General features: G+C 33.7%; 5 protein-coding genes across 6 annotated transcripts; 1 reads left to right on the forward strand and 4 right to left on the reverse strand.

Moving 5' to 3' along the window:
• Nucleotides 1–2,359: 2,359 nt before the first annotated feature.
• Nucleotides 2,360–14,110, reverse strand: RANBPM (SPla/RYanodine receptor (SPRY) domain-containing protein). 2 transcript variants are annotated; one of them, XM_021433184.2, is made up of 10 exons: nucleotides 13,473–14,110; nucleotides 12,461–12,607; nucleotides 12,236–12,328; nucleotides 10,905–10,950; nucleotides 10,686–10,762; nucleotides 8,309–8,471; nucleotides 5,975–6,046; nucleotides 4,555–4,614; nucleotides 3,357–3,443; nucleotides 2,360–2,906 (listed from the first exon to the last, which is right to left on the reverse strand). In XM_021433184.2, the coding sequence occupies exons 1-10, from the start codon at nucleotides 13,886–13,888 to the stop codon at nucleotides 2,625–2,627; spliced, it is 1,443 nt and encodes a 480-aa protein (XP_021288859.1). In that variant the 5' UTR covers nucleotides 13,889–14,110; the 3' UTR covers nucleotides 2,360–2,624. The 2 variants fall into 2 exon arrangements, with proteins under 2 accessions (XP_021288859.1, XP_089640210.1); XM_089784084.1 differs by having other exon boundaries at nucleotides 2,767–2,906; nucleotides 5,979–6,046.
• Nucleotides 14,111–15,298: 1,188 nt separating this feature from the next.
• Nucleotides 15,299–18,285, reverse strand: LOC110420032 (V-type proton ATPase subunit G1-like). Its single transcript, XM_021433183.1, has 5 exons — nucleotides 18,197–18,285; nucleotides 16,985–17,094; nucleotides 16,669–16,769; nucleotides 16,386–16,538; nucleotides 15,299–15,505 (listed from the first exon to the last, which is right to left on the reverse strand). The coding sequence occupies exons 2-4, from the start codon at nucleotides 17,079–17,081 to the stop codon at nucleotides 16,395–16,397; spliced, it is 342 nt and encodes a 113-aa protein (XP_021288858.1). The 5' UTR covers nucleotides 17,082–17,094; nucleotides 18,197–18,285; the 3' UTR covers nucleotides 15,299–15,505; nucleotides 16,386–16,394.
• Nucleotides 17,626–19,589, forward strand: LOC110419579 (serine-type endopeptidase inhibitor). Its single transcript, XM_021432678.1, has 3 exons — nucleotides 17,626–17,646; nucleotides 17,803–17,881; nucleotides 19,319–19,589. The coding sequence occupies exons 1-3, from the start codon at nucleotides 17,626–17,628 to the stop codon at nucleotides 19,504–19,506; spliced, it is 288 nt and encodes a 95-aa protein (XP_021288353.1). The 3' UTR covers nucleotides 19,507–19,589.
• LOC110420030 (Chaperone DnaJ-domain superfamily protein) lies at nucleotides 19,590–22,152 on the reverse strand. The gene is made up of 2 exons (XM_021433181.1): nucleotides 21,750–22,152; nucleotides 19,590–20,072 (listed from the first exon to the last, which is right to left on the reverse strand). Exons 1-2 carry the CDS (start codon nucleotides 22,023–22,025, stop codon nucleotides 19,950–19,952), a joined length of 399 nt encoding a protein of 132 aa, XP_021288856.1. The 5' UTR covers nucleotides 22,026–22,152; the 3' UTR covers nucleotides 19,590–19,949.
• Nucleotides 22,153–22,820: 668 nt separating this feature from the next.
• ATHSP22.0 (HSP20-like chaperones superfamily protein) lies at nucleotides 22,821–23,777 on the reverse strand. The gene has a single exon (XM_021433180.2). It carries the CDS (start codon nucleotides 23,554–23,556, stop codon nucleotides 22,981–22,983), a length of 576 nt encoding a protein of 191 aa, XP_021288855.1. The 5' UTR covers nucleotides 23,557–23,777; the 3' UTR covers nucleotides 22,821–22,980.
• Nucleotides 23,778–24,074: the final 297 nt, after the last annotated feature.

Consider the following 24,074-nt stretch of genomic DNA (forward strand, 5'->3'; position numbering starts at 1 on the left):
ATTGGAAGCATGTAACATGTGAAACCCTTTCAATTAAAAGCAAGCAACTAGTGATTAATTAGCTTTAAAAACAACTATACAATAAACTAAAATAGTTGAAAAGATAATTAAAGTTACTTCAAGAAAAATTAAACGTAAATGAAGGGAAAATATTATATGGTGCTTCGAAAAGGTTAAAAGTGTTTATTAAACAAAACAATGATATATTATTAAATTTACAAGTTCAACTAATATATATTAATTTTACATTTATTACTTCACAAGTTCAACTAATATAAAAATTTTACATATTTAAATTTGCATCATAGTTCGACTAATATAAATTAATTTTACATTTAGTAGTTTACGTAAAGAGAAAGTTGGTAAAGATGGTTAAGATAGTGATGAATATAAAGAGAACAATGATTCAAGTTTCACTAATTATAAAACTTTATAACATTATGTAAAATATAATAATATATAATATAATATTTTGTATAATCAGGTTAAACAGTTACTGGGTACCCCATAATACCTGAAACAAATATAATCGGTTTTAAGTTTCAGATACCCTGAACTTGAGTCAGGTATTAAAAGCAACACCTAAACTCCCCCATAAATGATTATGAGGTACTTGAACCTTATATTATCTGATCGGGTACTTGCAGATATCCAATTATTAATTACCCATTTACGTCCTTAGTTTAGACCTATCAAGGTTCAATTATTAATTAGCTATTTACATCCTTAGTTTAGACCCATCAGGGTACAAGTGAATATGGATTCGAGTTGGAATCATTTTCGAGTTTGGATCAATTTAGATACATGTCAATTCGAGTTGGGATTGAACGAATTTAGATTGTTATTTTCTTTTTTAATCAGATTAGATTAAGTTAGGTTTAGGTTTGAACAAGTTTTTCAGTTTTGAATAAGCTTTATCATTTCTTGTCATTATATACACACACACAAAGTTAGAGTTTCCAGAAATAAAAATTGGTTGAACGGGAGATTAGTTTTGAGTTTCAAATAGTCGTGATTAAGCTCAAACTCTATATTTTATTGGTTTCTTGATTACGTAACATTACAACAATTTGAATGTAATAAAATACTAAGAACTTGTTTGAATCCTCATGAATAGTTCAAGTGTTCTTTTAGATATTATGCCTTCTAAATACAATAGTTTCTCTCTAACACATAACCACTAAAAAAAAAAACACTCGCAAGAAAAAGAATAGACAAAAATATTAAATAAGTTTCATAACTATTTCAAATTTTTTTTAAAAAAAAGTTTTTTATTCTTTTATTTTCTCTAAAACAGTTTTCATTATGTAAATTTTCATGTATAAGCTCTTGTGATGAGAAAAAAAGTCACTAGACACATGCAACTTTCAAACTTGTAACTAGGTTACTGTCGTCTTTCACACTCGTAATTAGATAATGTGACCTTTCACTTTTAAATGTGGTGGAATTGGTTGACTAGAATTATCATGATATAATGACTAATAAGTTCACCTTATACACATGATACTTTTTGATATATTTAAATATAAATAACAAAATAAGCACTTATCCATGTATAATAAAAAATAAGAATTTATTTCAAATGTTAAATAGTTTAGCAAAGAAATACCTCTATAAAAATTGTAAAGCCTATGGGGTTAAACTCATTTGTTGTGCTGTAAAGTTTGAGTTTAAAAATAGAACTTGAGTTTTGAGTTCAAGTTTATATGAAAGATTGAGCTCAAACTTTATACTGTATCGACTTTACTGTATTTATATATGTAAAAATAGAGCAAAATGGAGCAATTAAAGATATATAAAACAGTTGTGCTTTAGTTTTAGATATATAAAATAGACCTCAAACAGCTTTGTTTTACTATATTTTTAGTTTTATTCTGTTTTTTTTTTTTTTTACTATGGAGCAATTAAAGAATTTTTCCACCAAAAACTAAACTTTCCAAAAATTAAGATATAAGATCCATAAAATTTATTATAATAAACTAAAGATGTTGAGAAAGGAAAAAACTAGGAACGACCTAAATAATCGATTCCCAATGCTTGATATTGTCTACAATATCAAAACAGTTGTATTGTCTTATCTATTACACAATAAAAAAAATAAAAAAATTTTAATTAGTTTAAGAACAATTTTTAAGTATTATATCTTCTTTGTTTGTTATGCTGTGATAAAACGCATTATTTGACTACTTATTTATTCATCCAACTTGATTCTTTAACAGCATTACACCTAAACAAGATTTCTTACCAACAATCAAATGACGACCAATGGTAGGAATCTTCCCAATACAACTGATAGAATTGCGTCTGTAATCACATTCAAGTGTATGTCTCACCTACAATATTCACAGTGTAATCTGCATCCAGCAAATCTGAAAACTCTCATGTAAAGGATAAGTTTGTGAAGAAAAAAAGCTTACAAGCACATGGAGAAAACACCCCATCTTTAGAGAGAACGTAGAACCCTCGATTTTTTTATGGGAGTGGGGGAACCCAAAGGGGTGCTCGACTCCGTATAGCAGACAGTAAGACCAATTCAGTGACTTGTAAATTGAGAAGGGTATTAAGCAAAGATCTATTGGTGATATCAACAGAAAAAGATGAGTGGTGCAATTTACATATATCAGCTAGGACTTGATGTCTTTACCACTGTTAAGAACCCGATGCAAATGGAATGCTTCACCCTGGTCCCCATTTGCCGACCTTCTCTCCAAACAGCAAGCAGTTAGCTGCCTCAGTAGTTTCTCAAGATAAGAATGTAAGCAGCCTTGCAGATCTTTCATATTGGGATTTGTCGATAAGATCATAGCATTAACTGTGTCTGCCACAACATCACGTTGTGACTCTTCAAGAAGATATCCAACAGAGGACTCCTGTGGATGTTCATATGCCAGCAGAGCACCACAGTCCTAATAGGAAAACCAACTAAATATTAGCTTTGGACGCAACTGAAAAAATAAGGATCTGGCTCTAATTTTCTCAGCTCAAAGATAACATCGAACAAACAGGCCAGACCAAGAAAACATGCACACACGCGCGCACACACAGAAATGATGCATACAAGTATACATGCAGACCAGACCAATTGCTCATCACTATCTAAAAACACACAAGGGGAAAAGACGAGTTGTGCATCTTGGTTTTCTTAAACCTATGCACTAAACAGAACCAAATCATATCAAGCTTGTATTTGCAGTTATGGTGTGCTAAAACATGGCCAACTGCGTTAACATAAGCTCCAAATAAAAGTAATTTCAAATACTAAGCACATCCCTAACGATAATGTTGTCATGTCACACATTCTAAAAGCAAGCTCAATAGGTTGAAGAGAAAAGTTAAGAGAGGAATTTTCGTGCTACCTGCACTAAATCATCAAATCCATCCAACCCAAAAAATTTTGCCAATTCCATCCTTCCATACTTAACAGCCTCTTCCAATGCTCCAACCTACACACATCAGGTACATATATCTCAACAAACATACAAATATGCATCAATCATCTCATACTAACATACCATCTCAAACACACAAGGATAAACTGTGTTGTTCAGGAATCAAAGGTCATAAGCATGCAGGTTTTTTCCTTTCTTTATTTTTACTTCTTTCAGTTTTGGTTGATAAATAACCATGCAATATTTGCTACCCATGCTACCATGGTTTTGCAATGTGCATACAACTTCTTCAGGCTTCCTTGTAAAATCAGATAAATGAAGCAATGCAATGTTTTTATACAAGCATGCATAAACCGTCAAAATTTTTATTCTAAGCATCCTAAAACTAATTGACAATGGCAAAGAGACATCTTTTACATTTAAGAACCCAAGGTACCCAAACATATCAATGTGATGACATACTTTATCACCAATTACAATTAACCTATCACGAGCATATAGATCACACAATAGCATAAGAAGCCTATTGCATGAGGGTCAACAACTGAAGCGCCAGACCTGAGCTGTTACAGTGTTCAATTTTATTATAGACATCCTACTGAAATAACAATTAGCTTCACCACAAAATTTGATATGATGCCAGAATTCAAAAGTTGTTTCTTTGCTTATTTGTTATATTATTTGGTTTTTGTATTTTGTTCTTCTGCATCCGTTGAACATGGTAAGACCATTTGTTTCAACTATTGATATTGAGCCTACACCCGAGCATTTAGCTCATTAGTTGGTGCATGATCTCCCTGCCTAAAAAGCAGGGTTCGAATCCCCCTTTCTCCAATTATTAAAAAAAAAAAAGGGAAAGAAAACCTGTTGATATTGAGCCTATAGATGAGGGGAGTGTTAAGTAGTGTTATAGCAAGTCTGGGATTTCTTGTGGCTTCTATTCAGAATATGTCTCCTAACCCAACCAAAACAATAATTTAGGCTAGAAATGCATCAAAAAATTCAAAATAAGCAATGTATATCCAGTTCTTAGAAAATATTACAAATCAAACTATTTTTCATCAGATGTTAAAACATGACATATAAGTATTTTTCTGTAATCAGTATCTTGTTGTAAAAATAAAAGATACGAGTAAACAAGCAATATACAGGAAAGAATATTTACCCGAACCAATTCAATAAATTTTTGGCAGTGTAGCAGAAAGCATGTAGCAGATTTTTCTTCCTGAATGTAAATGGACATAACAGAAAGATTATACATCAATCCAAAAAAGTCTTAACCATATCAAGTTCATTGAGTAATGAACAAGCAGTATAGAATATTGCCTCAACACAACTAAATCCATTCCTCAACAGTTTTTTCACCATTTTAAATTTGAGTGTGAGAAGAAACAATAACACAATCTTTATACATTAGCAAGCAAATACAAGACAAGGAAAATCACAAATGCTGTGGCAAAGATTTAAATATCCAGGCATAACCTTAAAATCTGAGAGTAATTAGGAGTTTTTAGCCTCTCAATGTAACTATTCCCAGTAGATATAATATGCACTTCTTCCCTCCAAGTCCCTCTTCCCTCTCTTTTTATTCCAAGGATGGAATGCCATGAACATTAACCTGTTCTGCAGTATCCCTTACTAACTAACCCAGTTTAAACATCCCTATCCCAAGCACTCCTCCAAAGTAACTAAACCTGTTACAATTCCATCCCGACAGAGGCAGAACAAGTGTTTTCTTCGTTTTTCCCCAAAGAAACCCAATTCATTCACATGTGACTATATATGTATCATACAATATCCATACAAGTAAAATAACCTGTCATAACAGATGGAGAGAGAGACAGAGGAGAAGGAAAGAAAAGAATTATTAAAGTAAAAAGCACAAATGCAAGTAAGATTTGATATCAAAAAATAAAGCCCTTCCCATTAAATCCAAATAATCCATGCAGGGCACTCATTAAGTTCCCAATGGCCATAGATTTGATAAAAAAAAATAAAGAACAAACAGCCAAAGATGGATGGAACCTGTAAACAAAGGAATTAAGGGAGAGAAAAAGAAAAAGATGATGTAGCCTGGAGGTTTAAGCCAAGTAGAATTCAACAATTAAGGCTAGAATAGGGCTGATTGTGTGGGAACAATAGAAAGATAATTGGGCTTTTTCAAAGAATCCTCTTGAATAAATATTCAAAATAACAAAGATGATAATAATAATAATCTTGTATCTAGGATCACCTATTTATACTAGCGAAGATAAATCCTAATCAAATAGTAATCCTAATGCTAAATAAAGACTTAAAAGCATTAAAATTCTAATAAAGATAGGAAAAAGAATCTCAAACTAAACAAAATAAAGAAAATAAATCCTAAGCTAATGAAAATACTTAATAAAATAAAATTCCATAAGTGCCTGCATCAAAAAGAAATACTCTAACAAAAATAAATAAATAAATAAAGTTCTGGAATGATGTTAAGGAAAACATACATGCCTTACCAGTGCATATTCATTGCCAGCATGCTTTAACGTTCTTATAACACTCAATCTATATAGTATATTCACAACAGTATAAAATACTGAATTGTGTACACACCTGAACAATCTGGGATACCATTCACGTAGTTTGCTAATGGCTGCATCAATCTCGCCATTCCTGATTAGCTTCATTGGCAAGAAAAATGAAATAATCACTAACTTAACTAGAACAGCAACAGCTGAAAAAAAGGGATCAAAAGGAAAGCATATGGATGACAAATACCAAATAATCAAAATTAGATAGTTTTGAGGAAAAAAAAAGAGAAAATGATTTGAATTCTGCTAACTGAAGTGGATATCTCATATCATCAATGATTAGCCAGCATTGGAAACAGCAGTAAAAACATATTTCATTAGTTGGCTCATACTTCTTCTTTTTTTTTTTGAAAGGGGGGGGGGGGGGGGGGGGGGGGTGGGGGAGGGGGGGGGGGTTTGTTGTGTTGTTGTGGGTGTTGGGGAGCATTGGAACAACAAACATAATATTCGTTTATGAAACATCATATGGAATCTACGTCAAATGGAAACAGCCATTCTCATGAAAACAGTAGCTTACACCCAAGTTACCAGAGACTAAAAAGTAACAGCAGTACAAGAACCTTATAACCTAAAACACACTGAATGAAGGATGTACCACATCATGCACCAACTTTATGGTTAATGCTCAAAAGATCTAAATCTAGTCACCTCACTGGCTACCTGTCACAAGCTATATTGACATCTCACAATGATGTTGACTTGATGGAACTATCCACTAAACAGAAAATGCAATGGCAAAACTCTGACTCCTCCTTCTTTTTTTTTCTTTTTCATTTTTATTGTGGGAAGAAAGCAGACAGTGAAGATGACAGAAGTCAGAAAACCAAAGGTTGGGCTCTCAGGTTAGGGACTAGAAGGGCAACTCAAAGGAGTAATAGGTGGTCAATGGAGGAGATAAAGGGCAAGGAAAAGAAATAAAAGGACAAAGTGAGGGAGATCAAATTTATGGAAGGGAAATCAAAACCAGCAAGAATGCCAGAGAAAAGTGCACCAAATGGCTAGAGAACTCCGGTAGCAGAAGACTCCAGAGTGGTGAACACTTTTGTTACTAAGTTCAAGTGAACTTGACAGTCACACTAGCTTGCCCCACAAAACTAGAACCTCGAGGTAAACAATTTATACATTCATTATTTAAATCATTGTAACACTCAGAACATGTTTATTTAACAACAGAATCATGATATTGACCAAATTATCTCTTCTCTTTTTCCAATTAATGAATAGTTCTTAAACTTAAATACATTATCAATCAGGTGTCAATAGTGTTGGTTTCTGTATTAGAAAACAGCAAAGGAGATTTGCTGAACATGTCATCCACTTATCGTGCTCTTACCACTTAAAGCAACATAAACACACACCTTAAAGGGTGACATCAAGTAACATGCAGTGTCCCTCATCAGTTGGAATCATGCTTTCTTATCTCAACCTAAATTACTCTTTTTATATCTTTTACAACTGGCATGTACTCAGGATTATTATATTGCCACCATCTGATGGTCTAGTTCATATACCATCTATGTCTGGTTTAAATCAAAAAGGAATTCACCAAGATAGTAACACCCAGACTATTATGAAGAATTTCCGATTTAAATCAGTATAAGAAAGCTTGCAAACATTTTTCTTGCGATACAGGAAAGGAAACAAGAGAATATACTTACCCAAAAGGAAAAAAGAAACAAGAGAATGTAGTAATAAAGAACTTTTACTAAACTTTAAAACTAAAGAGAATTACAACACTTAGAGGGTAAAGAACAGAGGAAGAAGCATTCTTCCTAGTGTCCAAAGCTTAAACCAAGACCACTATTTGCAGCTATTTACAGCTTGGTGGTTACTTTATAGTTTTTAACATCAACTAATGGCATGTCATACCAATTATGCCTCTATGGTTGTAAAAGTGAAAGTTTGCATAACATATAGGCTTAGGGGAAGATGTGAAGGTAGGGTGGTTCATGCATCTCTTTATCAATCAAAACTTGATCCACATAATCTAAGTGCACTAGTGCAAACATGTACAAAAAGTATATCAATGAACATCCCCACTAGCTATGGAAGAGGCATAGTTAATACCATGAGTTAAAACACCTCAGTCATGTATCTCAAACCTTCTCCATCCTACCAATCTTCCAACACACCTAGCCCATCCAGACTTTCTCATTCCTTTCCAACCAGATGTACGAAATTGACTACATCCTAGAAGAAAATAAAATTTCCCAAACTACAAAATCAGCATAAGAAACTCAGTACCCCAAATACCATCATCAGAAGAATCAAAGGAAAAGCTCCTACAAAAGGCAATGCAAAACTACTTATAACTGTAATATAAAAGTGTCTAATTGTCAAGCAAGTCAATACCTGTCGTAGAGTCTTCCTCTGATTTAGTGCATACACAATATCCTGCTCATCAAAGCCATTTTCTTTAGCTATATAGATAGGAGGGACAGTGCTTTTACTAGCCAGATCAAATGAATTGAGTGTATCTTCATAGCCATAATGTAGCAAGTAGGACCGAACAAGTCTGTTCATTAAGATCAAAAATATTATATTGAGATATAGAAATATGCCACATTATACTACTAATTAAGTCTAATGTGATAGATTGATGAGTTCTCAGGTGGACTTTTAAATCCACCTAGAGACAGTAGATGACTTCAACATGGGCTCTACAACTAAGAATCTATCATTTTAAACTTCATGTTCTGAGCACCATTAACTCCAACTACATGATATTTACATGCAGTGCTTTTATTTTCTTGATTTAGCATAACATTTTATCCTTCAACATTGAATACTTTCTCTTCGACTCTGGTGCTTCAAACCCTTTCTAGAATTTGATAATTCTATTTTATAGAATTATTTTATCTCATTTTGTTCTTAAAAACTAATTAAGTTCTTGAGTTTAAGCTAAGATTTAGTTATTTTTAGTTATTTTTCTAATTTATTTACTTTTATTAAGTTATTTTATTTTATGCTATTTTTAAGTTTATTTGCTTTAGTTTAGTTATTACTTATTAGTATTTATGCTTTTGCAAGATTATAAGGAATAAGGCTTAAAATTAGTGAAGAAAGGTATTTCAAGGATCAAAGCTCTGTTCGTACATGTTACAGTATTTTGAACGTAACTTTCACTTCAAATGTCTAAATAAAATTATTTTTGAGCCATTGGAAAGATAAGAGATAAAACTACAACTTTCATGAAGACCACTTTGTCCAATTCCAGCTCGAAGTTAGAGAAACTTGCATTGAAATTCGACAGAGTGCAGCAGAATTTTCATGAAGACTTGAAGTCAGGCCAATGCCAGGGCGTTGAAAGCCCAATTTTGAATATTAAGCCCAACTGTTAAAAGGCTGTGGACTGAGGCATGATTTGGAAGACGAGTCCTAATAGGGTTTTAACACCTCCAAAGTGGAAGACTAAAAGATCAAGACAGACAATTTTTATTTTCTTTTCCCTTATTCTTTTTATTATTCTTGTATTTTTTAAAGGTTAAACTTTGGATGATTTTTATTTCAATGACGAGTAGTTAATTTCTTTTATCTAAGATTGTAATTGAACTCACATTTAATATAAATTTTTGATCTCTTTCTTGCTTATTTTCAATGGTATTCTTTTATTTATTCCAATCTATTCTTAATGCTTTTAATTGTTTAGCTACCAATTAAATTGATTAGGAAACCTAAACATAACTTGGAAAAAGAAGTTTAGTGTAGGCTAAAGTAGGAATAGCATATGATAATATTTAGTTGCTCAGATGAATAAATTGATTTGTGTATAGAATTTGCATATGCCTATATGCCGTATGTAGCCCAGATTAGAGCCTGAATTTAATGAGTCTATTTTAATTTCAATTCACATAAAACTATAATGTTTCATTAAAATAGATATTTTTATACAAGTTTCAAGAGAGACTTAAAAATAATTAAAGACTCTAGGTTAGCTATTCAATCCATTAAAATAAGAGAGATAAGTCAGATTTAGATGAAGTGTGAGACATATTGTAATCCTAGGCTTATTTAAATAGATTTTTCTCTATTTATTATTGCTGAGACTTTTAGTTTAGTTTTATTTAATTTTTAGTTTAATTAATTAATTGATTTCAATTGTTTGAATAAGACTAAATTGTTATAATTTTAGTATTTAACAAAAATTTAGATCAATTCTTTGTGGGATCAACACAGTACTTGCCAATATATTATCTGTTTGATATATATACTTGCGTGAGTAGAAAATTTGACAACAGAATTCTCCTATGCCTTCTTACACCCATGATGTAACACAAGGTGGAAGACAGACTCATTATCAAGAATCAAGAGCATGTAAAGGTGGAAAAATGAACCTGAACCTGAAAACCTATCCGAAAACCTATCCCAAAAACCTGAAATCTAACCCGACAAAATCCGAGTTGACAAAAAAGTCAAGGACCCTAACATGGATAGACCTGAACCTGAGACGATCCGAACACAAATCAACCCAAACCTGAAATGACCCAATCCAAATGTACCCATTTTCCACCTCTAAGAGCATGTAATTAATATTAGCATCAACGCCTCAACCAGAAACTTCTATTTTACAGAAAGTACTATATTATAGAAGTAGTACCTTGAATTTAAGGATTTTGGACACTTCTTTAACCACAAACATCATATCATTCAATAGTTGATCACATTGGGAAAGACATGCAAAACCACACAAAGCAGAAAATGCTATTTAGCAGCGAATGATAAAACTTACCCATAACTAATATTTGGAGGTAGAGATATCTTTTCAATTGTCATTTGCTGCTTCAACCTCTCTTGAGCTTCGTACTCCTAATAGTATGACAACAAAAATAATAAATAGGTAAATAGAACTAAAAACCTTAAAGCAATCACTTAATATCACAGGCTAAGAGAACTAAGGTATACTGCAACTCAGGTTGCATATGCTGGAAAAAGTTAAAGCATAACTTGCCTTCAGATCAAAAGCAAACTTTTTTTGCCCGAAGTTGACATGAACCCTGCACAATTTGAAATCAAAACTCATTTTGTACAACTCAAAACCATCACCACTTTGACAGTAACTACTTGCATTGTGATGAAAACGTACAATAAATACCAAAGAAATAGTGGGGAAAAATCAAAAGAAATAGAGAAGATGTATCATAATTGCATCTTTTAGAGGCTTCTAACTAACAAACAAGCCACTGATCACCAATCACTAGAAAGGACAACCTACAAGCATGCAATGAAGGAGAAGAGTTCATTTAATTCTTAAATCTAACAGAATCATGACAAACATCACTTTCAACATAGAACATAACAATCATAACAGGCATAATTTTACCATTTTGAGTTAAACACAAAAGTCCCCCTTGATGATATAGCCTAATTACAACATACCCCAAGTGTTTGAAAATATAAAATTTGCCTCTCAAGATGTCATTTGTGGTATCAATCAACTCCCCACACCTTTTGCAGGTATCAACGGGAAGTCTGCATTCTAAAAAAATTTAAAAGGAGATTGTAAGTATGTAGGGTTTTAGCAATTTACACTATCATTTTATATATTCCAACCATCTTTTATATGGTGCCCTCTATTCTTATCAACAAAACACCAATTCCTTTGTACAAACCCAATGCCTTCATTAACCAAGTAGGAATAAAATTCAACTCAACTGCCACCGAAGCAAGCTCATGTTTGGTATATTTGATAGATGAAAACACAAAGCACAACTAGCCCTATGATAAGGATGTAAACAAGATGAGCTGAGTCCAGCACCAAATTTCTCAATTTCAGCTTAATCAATTCATTTGCTTGTTCAAGCCACATTCAAGCTCAAGACCACCTCAAAAAATTTTATTTCAACTCAGGTTAATAGCCATATAAATAGTTTGCAACTGACTTTTGCTCCCTCACTGTCATGAATATGCTTGAACAAGTTCAAGCAGAAACATTACTACAACTGAGTTTCTAGAAAGAAACAACTATCTTTTACCAACCTAAGTGCAATTTCTAGTTAAATTTACCCCTCAAAAGTAGTTTCTGTAGGCTAGACACAACTTTGGACAATACCAGAAACAAAAGTGTAATAACTAACACATCACTGCTCATTCATTGAAGAGAAACCTCAAATATCATGTAGCAAAAGAACAACATGATCGAAAAACTACAACTAGAGAAGAAAGAACAGAGAGATGATATTTTTATTATTCCTATCTTCATTAACTGCAAATATGGGTACCTTGTTACAACATATAATGAGAGAATTCATATAAATATACAAAAGAGAAGGTAAGACATACTCCTCATTTAGGCTGTGAACAGCAACTGTAGGAAATAAGGGACCCTTGATTTCCTTTACCATGCAAACCGTTCCCACTATTGTCCCATTTTTACTGGCATCAACATAATGCGTACACAAAATCATGAGAACCTTCAGAAATGAATCGAGCTTTACAATCAAGCAACATAGATGAACAAGGCACAAGTGCTCCTATGTACAGAACATGGCAGAAACTGTATCTTACGTGAAAAAGAACTCTTGTGAAGCATAGTTTATGCCACCACCAACTGTATCTCCTGTTGTATAAGTTGGACCAAAAGCCTCTCCCTTTCCATGTCCACGATATAAAAATCCATCATCCCCATGATACCCAAAACTGTTTGCTTCCCACCTGCCTCAGATAAGAAGAATACTTTGATTCTGTATTATATATAAGTAAGAAGTCAAGACAAATGAATCTTTTTTATTTACCTACACTTTCTCAGAAAATTGACAAACCCAACTAAGCAGACCTAATTGAATGATGTCCTCCTGATTACATTTCCTTCTCCCTTAGAAAAGGCTAATGTCACTAACAATGTAAAAAAAACATAAAAAAAAAAAAGGAAAACCATTCTCCTCTCTTTATTTTCTTCCTGCACAGTCCTGAGCACTAAAAAGACATACTCTCACATAGGAGGCGTTACTTCTCTATTCATTTCTGGCAATTTCCCGAACCTCTCCTTAAAACCAGACAAAAACTCAATTGAAATGAAAGAACAATAAGATAAAACTCCTCAACAAAAGATCATTCCTTTTCTTACTACAGCAAAGTGTGGCACTTTCAATTATTTAGTGCTAAAACTTTTTTCTTTTCTATGTTGCACTCAATAAACATAAACATTACCTATTTAAATCTTTCAAAAAAAAAACATTACCTATTTAAAACACTTTCTTCCTCATTGCTTAGCCTTTTCCTCATCAAACCAAAAATTAAAAAAAAAAATTACCTAATAAAACTAAAAATCAGAAGTAAAAGAAAATAAATTCTCACTATAACTTTCCCCTTTTCCCCTCTCTTGCTCCATAACTAAACAATTCAAAAACACTCTCTTCTTCTTCTTCATTTCTACTATTCCCCTTTTCTTTCTTTCATTAACCAAATATGCAAACCAATTCAAATTAACAAAACAAAACGCTAAGTCTGAACGATAAACAACACCAATAACTCCAATTAAAACTCCTTTCTAAAAACAACAAAAAAAACCCTAAATTACCCGGGCTGTCTCCGCATCTTGAAGCTTTCATTGGTGAATCCAATAGCAATCTGTCCCTTAGCCCCAGCGTCCTTCACATAAATCTCAAAGTAATAAAGCAGCCGCTTCACTGGAGCCGGTTTATTGGCTTGGACCACTCCGACATCGTGGCCATGGAGGTTAACGCTCATATATTTCACCGACAACTTATCAGTGGCCACCACCAAGAATCCTCCCGAGCTATTGATCGTGTTGAGCTCTTTCGGAGCCTCCTCCTCATCCTCCTCCATCTCCGTCGGAGCCTTAGCTGAGCCAAGCCGAGCCAGCTCCAAGAAGTATAAGCCGAGATCTTGGTTTACGCTTGCTAAACTGCTGCTCTTCCCGTTTTTGCTCTCGCCATTGCTGCTGTTGCAGGAGTTCATCTTTATCGAAGACATAATGAAATGGAAACCCTAAAATTTCCTTTCAAAAATTCATCCGATTTCGATTTTGTTTTGCTTTTCGAGTATTTCAAGTTACGAGCCTTGCTTGAAAAGAGTTTTCAGCTAGAAATGGGGGACGGGCTTTTTTTTATTATTTTTTCCCTTTTTTTTTTATTCCTTCTCTTTGCTTCAGGAGAGACACAACTGTGTATAGGAGAAACTAATTTATTTATTGATAATTATAGCTAATTGCTCAATTCTTTTATAGTTTTCAAGCAAACCTTTCATTTATGTTTGATACGATTTTTATAAAAATTTTAAAATTATTTAAAAATATATAAATATTTTTTATTTTTTATTATATTTAATTAATTTATTATATTTTTATTTTAAATTAAATAATTTTTTAATTAAATAATTATTAATTAAAATATTATTTATCATTTTATATTATATGACGTTAATATAAAATATTATTATATTATATTAACATGTAATAACAACATTGTCGTAGTATATTTATTTAATATAATAATATAATTATTTAATATAAATATTAAATATATAAAAATTTATATAAATTTAAAATAAAATAATAATAATTTAATTAAATATAATAAAAATCTATAAAAAACCTTACATTTGTTGATAAGGACAGGCATTCTAGTAACCAAGGCATCACAAAATGGTGATGGTTCTAATGGGCAATCTTACAAAGGGGTACTTGGCTTCTTAAGGAGGTTGGGTAAGGAGAAAGGTGGTGGCATGGCACAAAGAATGGGCATCAAAGAATCCTTACTGATGGGGTAAATCATATATCTCTAAAAGCTTTGCTAGGCCACCTCTAAATACCTCTTACCCCACCTACTAAGCACTCAAAGGAAAAGGGTGTACCTTTTCTCTTCTTTCAATTTAAGGCAATCTTTTTTAACAGGAAGTGTTTTATTGGGATACTAATTATTTGCATTTGTATTTTCCCCCTTTGGGTTCAATAAATTTCTCAAATTTGAGTATTGCTTCCAGCATTGAAGCTGCTTGTGCAAGCCCATCTTACTGCTGGTGTTTTTATGAACATGGCATCATTCAGAAGGCTGGTCCTCAATTTTGAATAAAAGAAAAATATTGAGTGTGTTTCAATATGCCTGCAGTGTTTTAGCTTCACCATTGGCTGCTTTGAAACAGTACAATACTATTCTGCCAATTGTGCTAGAGGTATTTGCTTTTGTGTTTTTTTTTCTTTTATGGGCATGGACTTAATTGGGCTAGCCTTAGGTTTTACAAGTTTTTGACAGTCAACATTAAACATTTCTAGTTGAGAATTTGTAAGTCTTTGTATTAGGAACAATTCTTAGCTGATTATATCACTTTTTGGTAGATTTTACTAGGCAGTCAAAGTAAAGACTTAACAGGGAAGTCCTAATTTCATAAATGTTAAGAGGCTCTTTTAAAACAAGAGTTATTTTCAGTGCCAAAGATTGCCAATTACAGAACAATTAAACAAATATCTCAAAGTTGTGTGCATGTGAGATAGAAAGAGCTTTCACTCAAAGACACAGATGGAATAAAATTTTGGGCACCAAGTTCTGCCTTCATGTGTTGCAATAACTCTCTTGTCCGGCTTCGTATTGTGTTCTGCAATAACAAAGATAAAGTTACTATTAGCAGACTGGGATGGAAGAGGCTGCCATGGTTACAGTAAAGATGATCTTGGAGCAACAATAGCATGCCATAGATAAAAAAATAATAATAAAGGGTTTGCTTACATAACACACAACAGCCCCATTTTCAACCACATAAAGTTTATAAGGTGATATTGGAACCTGCTTAATTGCATGATAATATGACTAAAGGAATAACTAGGAGTCAAGTTAGGAACTTGGGATATAGCACATTGGCATGAATAATATGAGAACGTAAATAATCAACCTGATAAGTGCTGCATGTTCATATGATATAGGAAATCTAATCCATCAGTCGACGCCTAATTTTAACGGTATCATTCAGAATACCGTCTCTTTTAACTGTTCATCGACTGGAAAGTATAGAAATGCTAAGTTTCAACAGAGATAAATTGATGCAGTGATGAAAGGTAAGATGCTTCTGGGGAGGCCTTCTCTGAATCTGCTTTCTTCCCAAAGAAATTTTCCTAGAAAGAATCATGTATTTGACGCCCAACCCCAGAAAGTACATGAACGGATCAAAAGAGCATCATAAGAGGAAAGAAAGAGAACAAAACTGGCTAATAAGTTGATCTCTTTGCAGTTGGGGGTCTTCTTTAGTTATTATAGACTTTAGGAAAAGAATTCTAACCATCTTTGCAAAAGGGACACAGCCCTTGTGTTCATATAGCAAATAATATAATTCCTATTGCCGTGCAAGGAAAATTAAGTCTCCCTTACTGAATGAAGTCAAAGTTCAGCAATGAGATGGACAATAGTTAAACTCTCTGTAGATTAAGAAAAATTTGAAGAGAGGACTAATGCTCTGCATGTGTTGGTTTAGACTCACATACCTCCATGTATCAAGTCCTCACAGTTGTAATGTGCTTCATGAGCATGTCGACTATTTCTTTTGATACCTTCGAGGTTGATTCCTCCAAGTTTTTAATCTTCATTTCAGTTTCCTCTTCAAGCTTTTTCACAGTGTTTCCGGAGCTTCCACTTGTCTGCAATGATTCAAGCCAACACAGCAGATAAAGTAAAATCAAGGTTATGAAGATGAACATTCTGTGGCAAAAGATGTGTCCAGAATAATGATTGCAGGGGCAAATAATTCATCCACTGGCTAGTATGTACCTCGGAAATTTTCTTTTGGTATTCAGTTTCCATGTGGGAGCGATAAAGGGCCACATCCTTTTCAGCTTCTCCTTTTGCTTGCTTCAGCCTAGCCATCTTCACTGAGCAATGCATGATTTCAGTGAAAAGCCACATCAAAATGGAAATAGGGAAAACATAAGCAAACTGTAAGGAAAAAGGGGAGTGCCATATGATGAGGGATAACTTCTAATTAAACAACAAAATTAGCTACTCAAGCAGCATATTTAGTCAACTAATCATCCAATAATATCATAATTTTGATCAGTTTGAGATATGAAATTGGAAGTAGGTTTACAGCTTCTTGCACTGCAAACTATGTGTTGGGCCTCCTGTTCTGCAGTTAGCAGCATCTGAATGCCTCCTTGCCCTCTAAAAGGTTCCATGGTCGCCATTATCTAAGAATATCTAGAGAAGTCACAAGAAAACCAACAAAAATTGAGATTGAACAGACTTCAGGAAGATATAAAATAGGCTCAAGTTAAACAACCTCATTGGAAGATATACACTGGCAAGTGATATGCAATAATCTGTTGCACAACTTATCCCGCAGAGTATTTCAGAGAATGCTTCTGCAGATTAGTTCCTAGTAGATTATATCAGAGATGTAGATGTTTCAAACTTTTAAGTTTGGGCCACTACAACTAGCAAAAAAGGAAGTTTGAACTTCATCACTGCAGTACTTAAAGGTACCATCCAAGGAAATATTGCTTAAAGTTTCTGATACTGTGACAAGTTAGAACAACCAGTTTCAGTAACAAAAGCTAAAAGGTCATTGGAAGCATGGAAAATGCACAAAATCACTATTTCTATTTGGTTTCTTTCTGATGTTCCCTTGGCTTTCTCACATGATTACTAACAAGTCGTGAATTGTGATCCATACCATTGTTAATTTGAATCCTCTGGCAAGTATTAACTTGTAACTTTCAGAAAACAACAATGGCTTCCAGTTTGGTATCAGTAAGTTATTAAATTCTTTTAAAAAATGTAAACAACCAAGAAAAAGTAAAGAAAAGTACAATCCTAAAGAAGAGAATTGAATGTTGAAAACTTTGTAGAAAGCTTTGTATTTGGTGTGATAAATAACACCTACTATACAGGTTTCAATAATTAAAGTACACCATAACTTATAGGAATCAAGAGAAAAATCAGCTGCATCAGAAGAAGAAAGGTGCAGGGGAAGGGTTTGTCAAAGGTGATGAATCCTACACATATGCCTTAAATCTGAAATGTCTTCACACTAGAAAATAGATTACATTCCCAGAATTTACTGTAAGATACAAATTTATCTGCTGCTTTGGTTGTCACACAGCAAGGAAATTCATATGGAAAACACTCTGAAATATAACTAAAACATGTGTTCATGGAGATCTATATCATGCACTTTTGCTCATGTCTGACTATTTTAATATGCACTGATTTGTAAAAACAATCTTTAAGATACTGGGATTAACAAAAGAATGAAGAGAGGGGAGGCATAATTAATGACTGTGAGTTGAGGATATCACACCTGAATAAAAGGCAGTGCAGGAAGACTTGTATCTCTCACAACATTCTCCTGTTAAATTCATTCCAAATCTGTGGAAGGGCTGATCTCTTCTTCTCCATAGTTAACGGGGTTAGTTTTGGTTTATCTTTTCCTGGTCAAATGATTTGCATGTATACGTGTATACATTATGTTAACTTCCTACCAGACTCAACTATTTCTGGGGGGCAAACAAACTTAAATGTCATATCAGATTAATGAAGAAACATCTCTAAAAGTCATTTGTAATTGTTGCTGGGGTGGGGCTTAAACCCATTGGCAGGGACTCCATTTTAATATCTGTCACGCCTAACTTTGGTGAATTTCTCGTATGTTGATTCATGTCATGTGATAAATTTATAGTCTTTACACATGAGGGAAAGTGTTGAAATGATGATAGAAGAAATCTCACATCTGTTAAATTAAAAATATTCTGTATATATAAATATAATTTAAGGTAAAATATGTATAAATCTCTAAGTTTTGATCATGGTTTAGCTCACGTCAATTAATTTTTAAAGTAAACATCCCGCCTCAAAATCACAAACAAATTAACAAAATTTATTCATTTACTAAAATACCCATGATCCCAAAACAAATTAAATCAATCATATTTAAAATTTGCAACTCGATTTTGTCACATTATAGATTAACATAAAACAGTTAATGAAATTTGTTCATTTACTAAACTACGTATGACCTTAAAACAGATTAATTTAATCAGAATAGGATTTGTAACTTGATTTGTCACATTTATAGATTAACAAAAAGTAGTACAAAAATAAGCAAGAGGTCAAAATGGAGGGAAGGGCTTTGACTGATTACAAAGTGCAAGAAAAACAGTTAAAATAATATTAACGGATCTGAAACTATAAAATCTGAGCTTGTAATCAATTCTTGATTCAATAAGAATTTCAGAAATCTTAATTCACTCTTGCATCCTTTTTCCTTCATCAATTGTTCAATCTACAGTCCTGACAATGTGCACTTCTTCTACAGCTCATAATCATAGGTCGTGGAACATGAGCATGCTTAATCTTTCCAAGTACCTTGCCTTATTTTAAGCATATTGCATAATATTAATTGATTCCAGGGTTGAATGATCAGCTGTAGTTTTATCTTCAGCAGCAAGTTTAAAAGCCAAAGCCTGCCTTCCCTGTTGCTTAGATGTGGAGTACATGACCCGCAAGTCACCAGGTGATGAGAAACTTAATCCAGTATACAATTGCTGCTTAGCTTCAAAACACTGTAGTACCCTTCATCTCCCGGATGGGTCCTCAGTTTACTGCAACTGAGTTCGAAAGGAGAGGTCCTGCTATTTAATGATTTTACCATGCAAAACAAGACCAAAAATTTATATTTATTTGGAGTTAGAATATTAAATCATGTAATCTCTGCCCTTACTCTTGATGAAAAAGGATCTGGAATAATTGTATTAGTACAATAAGGATGGTGAATGCCAATGGGAAACTGTCTCAAAATATTACAAGCATAACATTCAGCGTAGTATTACCATTTCAAACATATATAGGAATTGCACATGCTTCTTGCCTCAATGGTAGAATAAGGGAAAACAAGAGGCAAAAATACATGACAACCTCCTTTCTTCTACTTCTTCTTTTCCTATTTCAGGTATAAGCAATTTACAGTGATAGTTCTTGAAGCAGTTCAGCAGTTCTGAAGCTATTAACAAGTAGCAGATCACTTGAAGTGACATAAAAAAAATGCCAAAATTAAGTTAGAAGGGGTTGTATATAACAGGTATCCCTCCTTCAAATCCCATCCACTCTTCCCAATCATCATATTCATCAAAATCCTTCTCAGTTTGCAACTCATCTGCTTCAAACTTCTGCATCAGGCACTGCATGGGGAAGAATTGAAATGCTTAAATATTGCCAAAATATTAGCCAACCCGCAAGGCTGAGAAGCAAACCAAAAGTTGGAACTAAAGGAACAAGTGCAAGACGACTACAAGAATCTTAGTCAACTGTATCCTGTAGAAGAGTCCAGATTACAATTGACAGGTATTTAAATAAGAAATTTTGAGTTCGAATTCTTTTCATTGGCAAAAATGAAAATTGCTTGCTAGGTGTCAGGTATTTGAAAGATTCTAAAGCAACTTGAAAGTTAGGCAAAATGCAACATTAAGAAAGATAAGGAATCACAAAAGATAGCTTCAATCAACTAATATAAAATTTAAGAGCATACAGCAAGGTTTAAGGAATATGCACAACAGGCCTATGCTTTGGACATTCTATTTCCTCCAAAGTGCCATTATTTAATAGTCCACAATGAATAGAAAATGAGGACTTTGATTCCCAAATTGTCGATTTTATATGAGCCAAGTTCATGTAATTTCAATATAAACCAGCTAATCGATTTACAAAACATATTAGCAATAATGTCTGGATCAGATATTAACAAATGGTATCAAGTTGAATGGCTAAAATCATGTATTTTGTTGAGTTCAAGACTATGCAATATTTATTTCTGTGAAGCCAGTTGCTTAGCAAATGTTTGATATTTATTAGACATGTCACCAAGGGCTATCAGATGCTTGCCCAATGTTTCAAAGTGAGAGGCAGGAGAGTTCAGTCAAACAAAAAGTTGTATGGCAGAAAAACTTTTTGCCAGTAACAATGAGATCCTACAGATCTTACTCCTTGGCTGACAAATGCAGAAATATCCTGTTCAAACGTCATAACATCAACTGTATACACCTTGCCCTATGTTCTTTTTCTTTTGGCTTATCTATTGCATTCTGTTTAGAAAACAAGAAATGAAATATTCAGGACGTTCACCTATTCTAAACCACAGCCTTTTTCACAGATATCCTATTGTGTTTGAATGGTTTCCTCCAACCTCATATGCTCCTAGTAGTACCAACTTAATAAAGATGCTTCATCCTGGGTGAAACCAGTTACTGTTGTGCGGGGTGGGTATAGCTAGAATTACTGCAGTCACTTTCATTTTTAGGGAATGAGATGTGCGTTGGGCTGAATTACTAATAATTTGGCTGAAATTTTGCTGTCATAGGGGGTCCTTTGATGCCAAAAGATTAAACATGTACAATCTGATTATTGAACTTGATCTCCTTGTCATTAATAGGTAACAGTTATAGATGCATAGAATGCTGAACTTTTAGACCTTATGTGTACTTAGGCTGGCAACCCATTGGCACCTATAAGTGATCTTGTTTCAGTACCCAATTAATACAAGGTAAAAAAAAAAAAAGGGAAGCCAACCAAGAGGATAAGAGTATATGCCAGCCAACCAACTCTGCAATCTTTTTGTCCATACCAAATGCATGATAGTTTCCTTGGAAATTCTGAAAACATCTATTTTCATATAAGCTAGATATCCAGCCTAACTGACATAGATTTTGAGAAGTACTTTCACAGAAACCCTTTGAAGCTAAACTCGTAAATCTATCTCAACATTGACCAACAAACCAAAACGTACATCAGCTGCAACACATTAAACCAAAAGATGAATCAACAGGCAAACCCAAAAGCCAGTAAGAGGATAATAACTTCACCTCATAGGCAGATTTAATCTCCTTGAATGCTTTATCTTTACAAGGGACATCCTCCCCTTTATAAACATCAGGATGATACTTCAAAGCGAGACGTTTGTAGGCTCGGTTTACGTCGGATTTGGAGGCGAAGGGAGTAAGTCCCAGCAAGGCGTAACGGGTGGTGAAGTCAGGGGAGCATCTGCATATGATTGGGATTCTTAGAACTCGTCGAGCGGAGGTCAACTGCTGGTGATTGGTTCCTCTCAGTCCCAATCTGCTGCTTCCATTTGCCATCATTTTTTGCCGTGTTCTAAAATCTATTGCATCTTCACAGTTTTGGTCTGCCTGTTTCTCGCCTGTTGGTTCGTTCTATCATTTATGTCCTAAATTCTAACGCTTATTGCTTTGACCCCCCACGGTAAGGCGCTCCACTCTTGACCATTGCCGGTCGAAAAGGTCAGGAAATGAAATGTATTTTTTATTTACCGTTTTTTATTAAAATGTTACAATTTTATACACAAAACCATAATTCGATATAAACAGTATAAATAAATTTGAATTTAATATAAGCATATTTCATATATTAATTATATTAACATAAATATAGATAAATCATTTTTCAATTGTGTTAAATCCACTTAATTTATTTAAAATATGATTAATTAATCGTGTTAATATAGACTTATAGTGAATAATTAAAATTCATGTGAAAAGTTATATAATTACATTTTTTTATAAAAAAGATATATCATTAATCTTTTGTATTTATGTTAATAAGATTTTCTAAATTTCTTCCATTTAATAAAAAAAAAAGATTTACGAAATTTTGCAAAATAATACATTTGAGATTAATCTCAACGAGACCCCATTAATTAATAAGATTAAAATTTAAAATTTATCATTAAAAAAAATGAACTTATTTTAACTTATACTTCCGTATTTTCTTATTCACAAAATTAATTTGATTTTCAATTACGAAAAGTATTTTTGTATGTAATTTCATGAATTTCGTTATTCTTCTTAATGTTTGAACAATTACTGCACTGTATGAATAAATGCAAGCATACAGCGTGGAGTCTATTCTTTCCATCCATTCCACATCTCACTTACAAGAGAACACAAGTTACACAACAGCTATACCTTACATCACACATCCCATTCTTATTAGTAGTGTGAAATTACTTAAAAACACAACACCTTATTTCCTGCAAAAACTCGTCTCAACATTAACAAGGTTAATTATAAAAAACATCTAGAGCTCCTGTTTGGCTTCGCTACTATTGAGCTTGGCAGGTTCTCTGTCGTCTCCTCCAGCAATGCTGACTACCCTTGGACCCCTGATCTTGTCAGGAGACAACTTAGCCAAAGACAATGTAAGCACACCATCTTCCAGCTTAGCCTTGACAGTGTCCAAGTCTACGTTGTCAGGCAACCTAAACTGTCTCCAAAACTTGCCGTAGGATCGCTCCACCCTGTGCCAATGATCACCCTTCTTCTCTTCCTCTCTCTTCCTCTCCCCGCTCACTCTCAGCACCCGGTTCTCCTCAACTTCAATCTTGAGCTCTTCTCTCTTCAACCCTGGCACATCTAACATGATCACATGACCTTCGGGTGTTTCCTTCCAGTCTACCCTGGCTGGAGACAGTGCCAGGCTTTCGTCCCTCTCGAGGCCAAGTGGGATTTGCTCGAGCGCCCGGAACGGATCAGGAAATAACAAATTGCCACTGCCTGGATGATCCATGAATGGCAGCAAAGACCCATTGGATAAGGCAGCGTAACACAGCAAGAGCAACAGCTGCAGTCGCATGAAGTCGAGTTGCTGTCTCATGATGTAATACTAATACAAGAGAGCGTCAATTAGCTTGTTTGAGACTGATATAACTTAAAAACACAGGCAAGGGACAATCGAACTCACTGCCGAGTTGGGATATTTATACACACGAGGAAAGAAGGGAAGTTTTGAGTTCTTGAACATTCTGATGATGTGTTGATAGATACGACATTTGCGTTTGTAGAGAAATGGGGAAGATTCTAGTGACAAGCTCGCCAGCAGTGTGCAGATTAAAAGGGGCGAAGCAGGACAGGAGGCATCGTCCATGTTCTAGAGGCTTTGATGCCTTTAATTATTACTCTATGCATTTTCTTTTGGTCTACAAATCTGTATACGGTGACGTTTTGGGAGAAATTTATTATGGCAGGTGAATTGAGGCCACAATTATTTAATCATTTCATTTTTGATTTAATTGATGTGGATTTTGTATTTAATAATTACCTGTACTATGAATGGACAATTAAAAATTATAATTTTGGTTACGTATTATACTATGTAACAAATAATAAAATTAA

The sequence above is a fragment of the Theobroma umbraticum genome, unplaced genomic scaffold (assembly GCF_002168275.2).
Source record: "Theobroma umbraticum cultivar Fairchild unplaced genomic scaffold, ASM216827v3 scaffold_67.0, whole genome shotgun sequence".
NCBI lineage: Eukaryota > Viridiplantae > Streptophyta > Magnoliopsida > Malvales > Malvaceae > Theobroma > Theobroma umbraticum.

Excerpts from the sequence above, each read along its gene's own strand:
- RANBPM (XM_021433184.2), bottom strand. The coding sequence starts at position 13,888 with ATGTCTTCGATAAAGATGAACTCCTGCAACAGCAGCAATGGCGAGAGC. Across the intron at positions 12,608-13,472 it reads AAGATGCGGAGACAGCCCGG|GTGGGAAGCAAACAGTTTTG; the intron begins GTAATTTAGGGT and ends TATCTGAGGCAG. Across the intron at positions 8,472-10,685 it reads CCTCCAAATATTAGTTATGG|ACTTGTTCGGTCCTACTTGC; the intron begins GTAAGTTTTATC and ends CTTAATGAACAG.
- LOC110420032 (XM_021433183.1), bottom strand. The coding sequence starts at position 17,081 with ATGGCGACCATGGAACCTTTTAGAGGGCAAGGAGGCATTCAGATGCTG. Across the intron at positions 16,770-16,984 it reads AGTTTGCAGTGCAAGAAGCT|TGAAGATGGCTAGGCTGAAG; the intron begins GTAAACCTACTT and ends TGCATTGCTCAG. Across the intron at positions 16,539-16,668 it reads ACCAAAAGAAAATTTCCGAG|ACAAGTGGAAGCTCCGGAAA; the intron begins GTACATACTAGC and ends GAATCATTGCAG.
- LOC110420030 (XM_021433181.1), bottom strand. The coding sequence starts at position 22,025 with ATGATGGCAAATGGAAGCAGCAGATTGGGACTGAGAGGAACCAATCAC. Across the intron at positions 20,073-21,749 it reads AGATTAAATCTGCCTATGAG|TGCCTGATGCAGAAGTTTGA; the intron begins GTGAAGTTATTA and ends TTCCCCATGCAG.
- LOC110419579 (XM_021432678.1), top strand. The coding sequence starts at position 17,626 with ATGGCTTCCAGTTTGGTATCA. Across the intron at positions 17,647-17,802 it reads TGGCTTCCAGTTTGGTATCA|TACACCATAACTTATAGGAA; the intron begins GTAAGTTATTAA and ends CAATAATTAAAG. Across the intron at positions 17,882-19,318 it reads AGGGGAAGGGTTTGTCAAAG|CTGTAGTTTTATCTTCAGCA; the intron begins GTGATGAATCCT and ends TTGAATGATCAG.
- ATHSP22.0 (XM_021433180.2), bottom strand. The coding sequence starts at position 23,556 with ATGAGACAGCAACTCGACTTCATGCGACTGCAGCTGTTGCTCTTGCTG.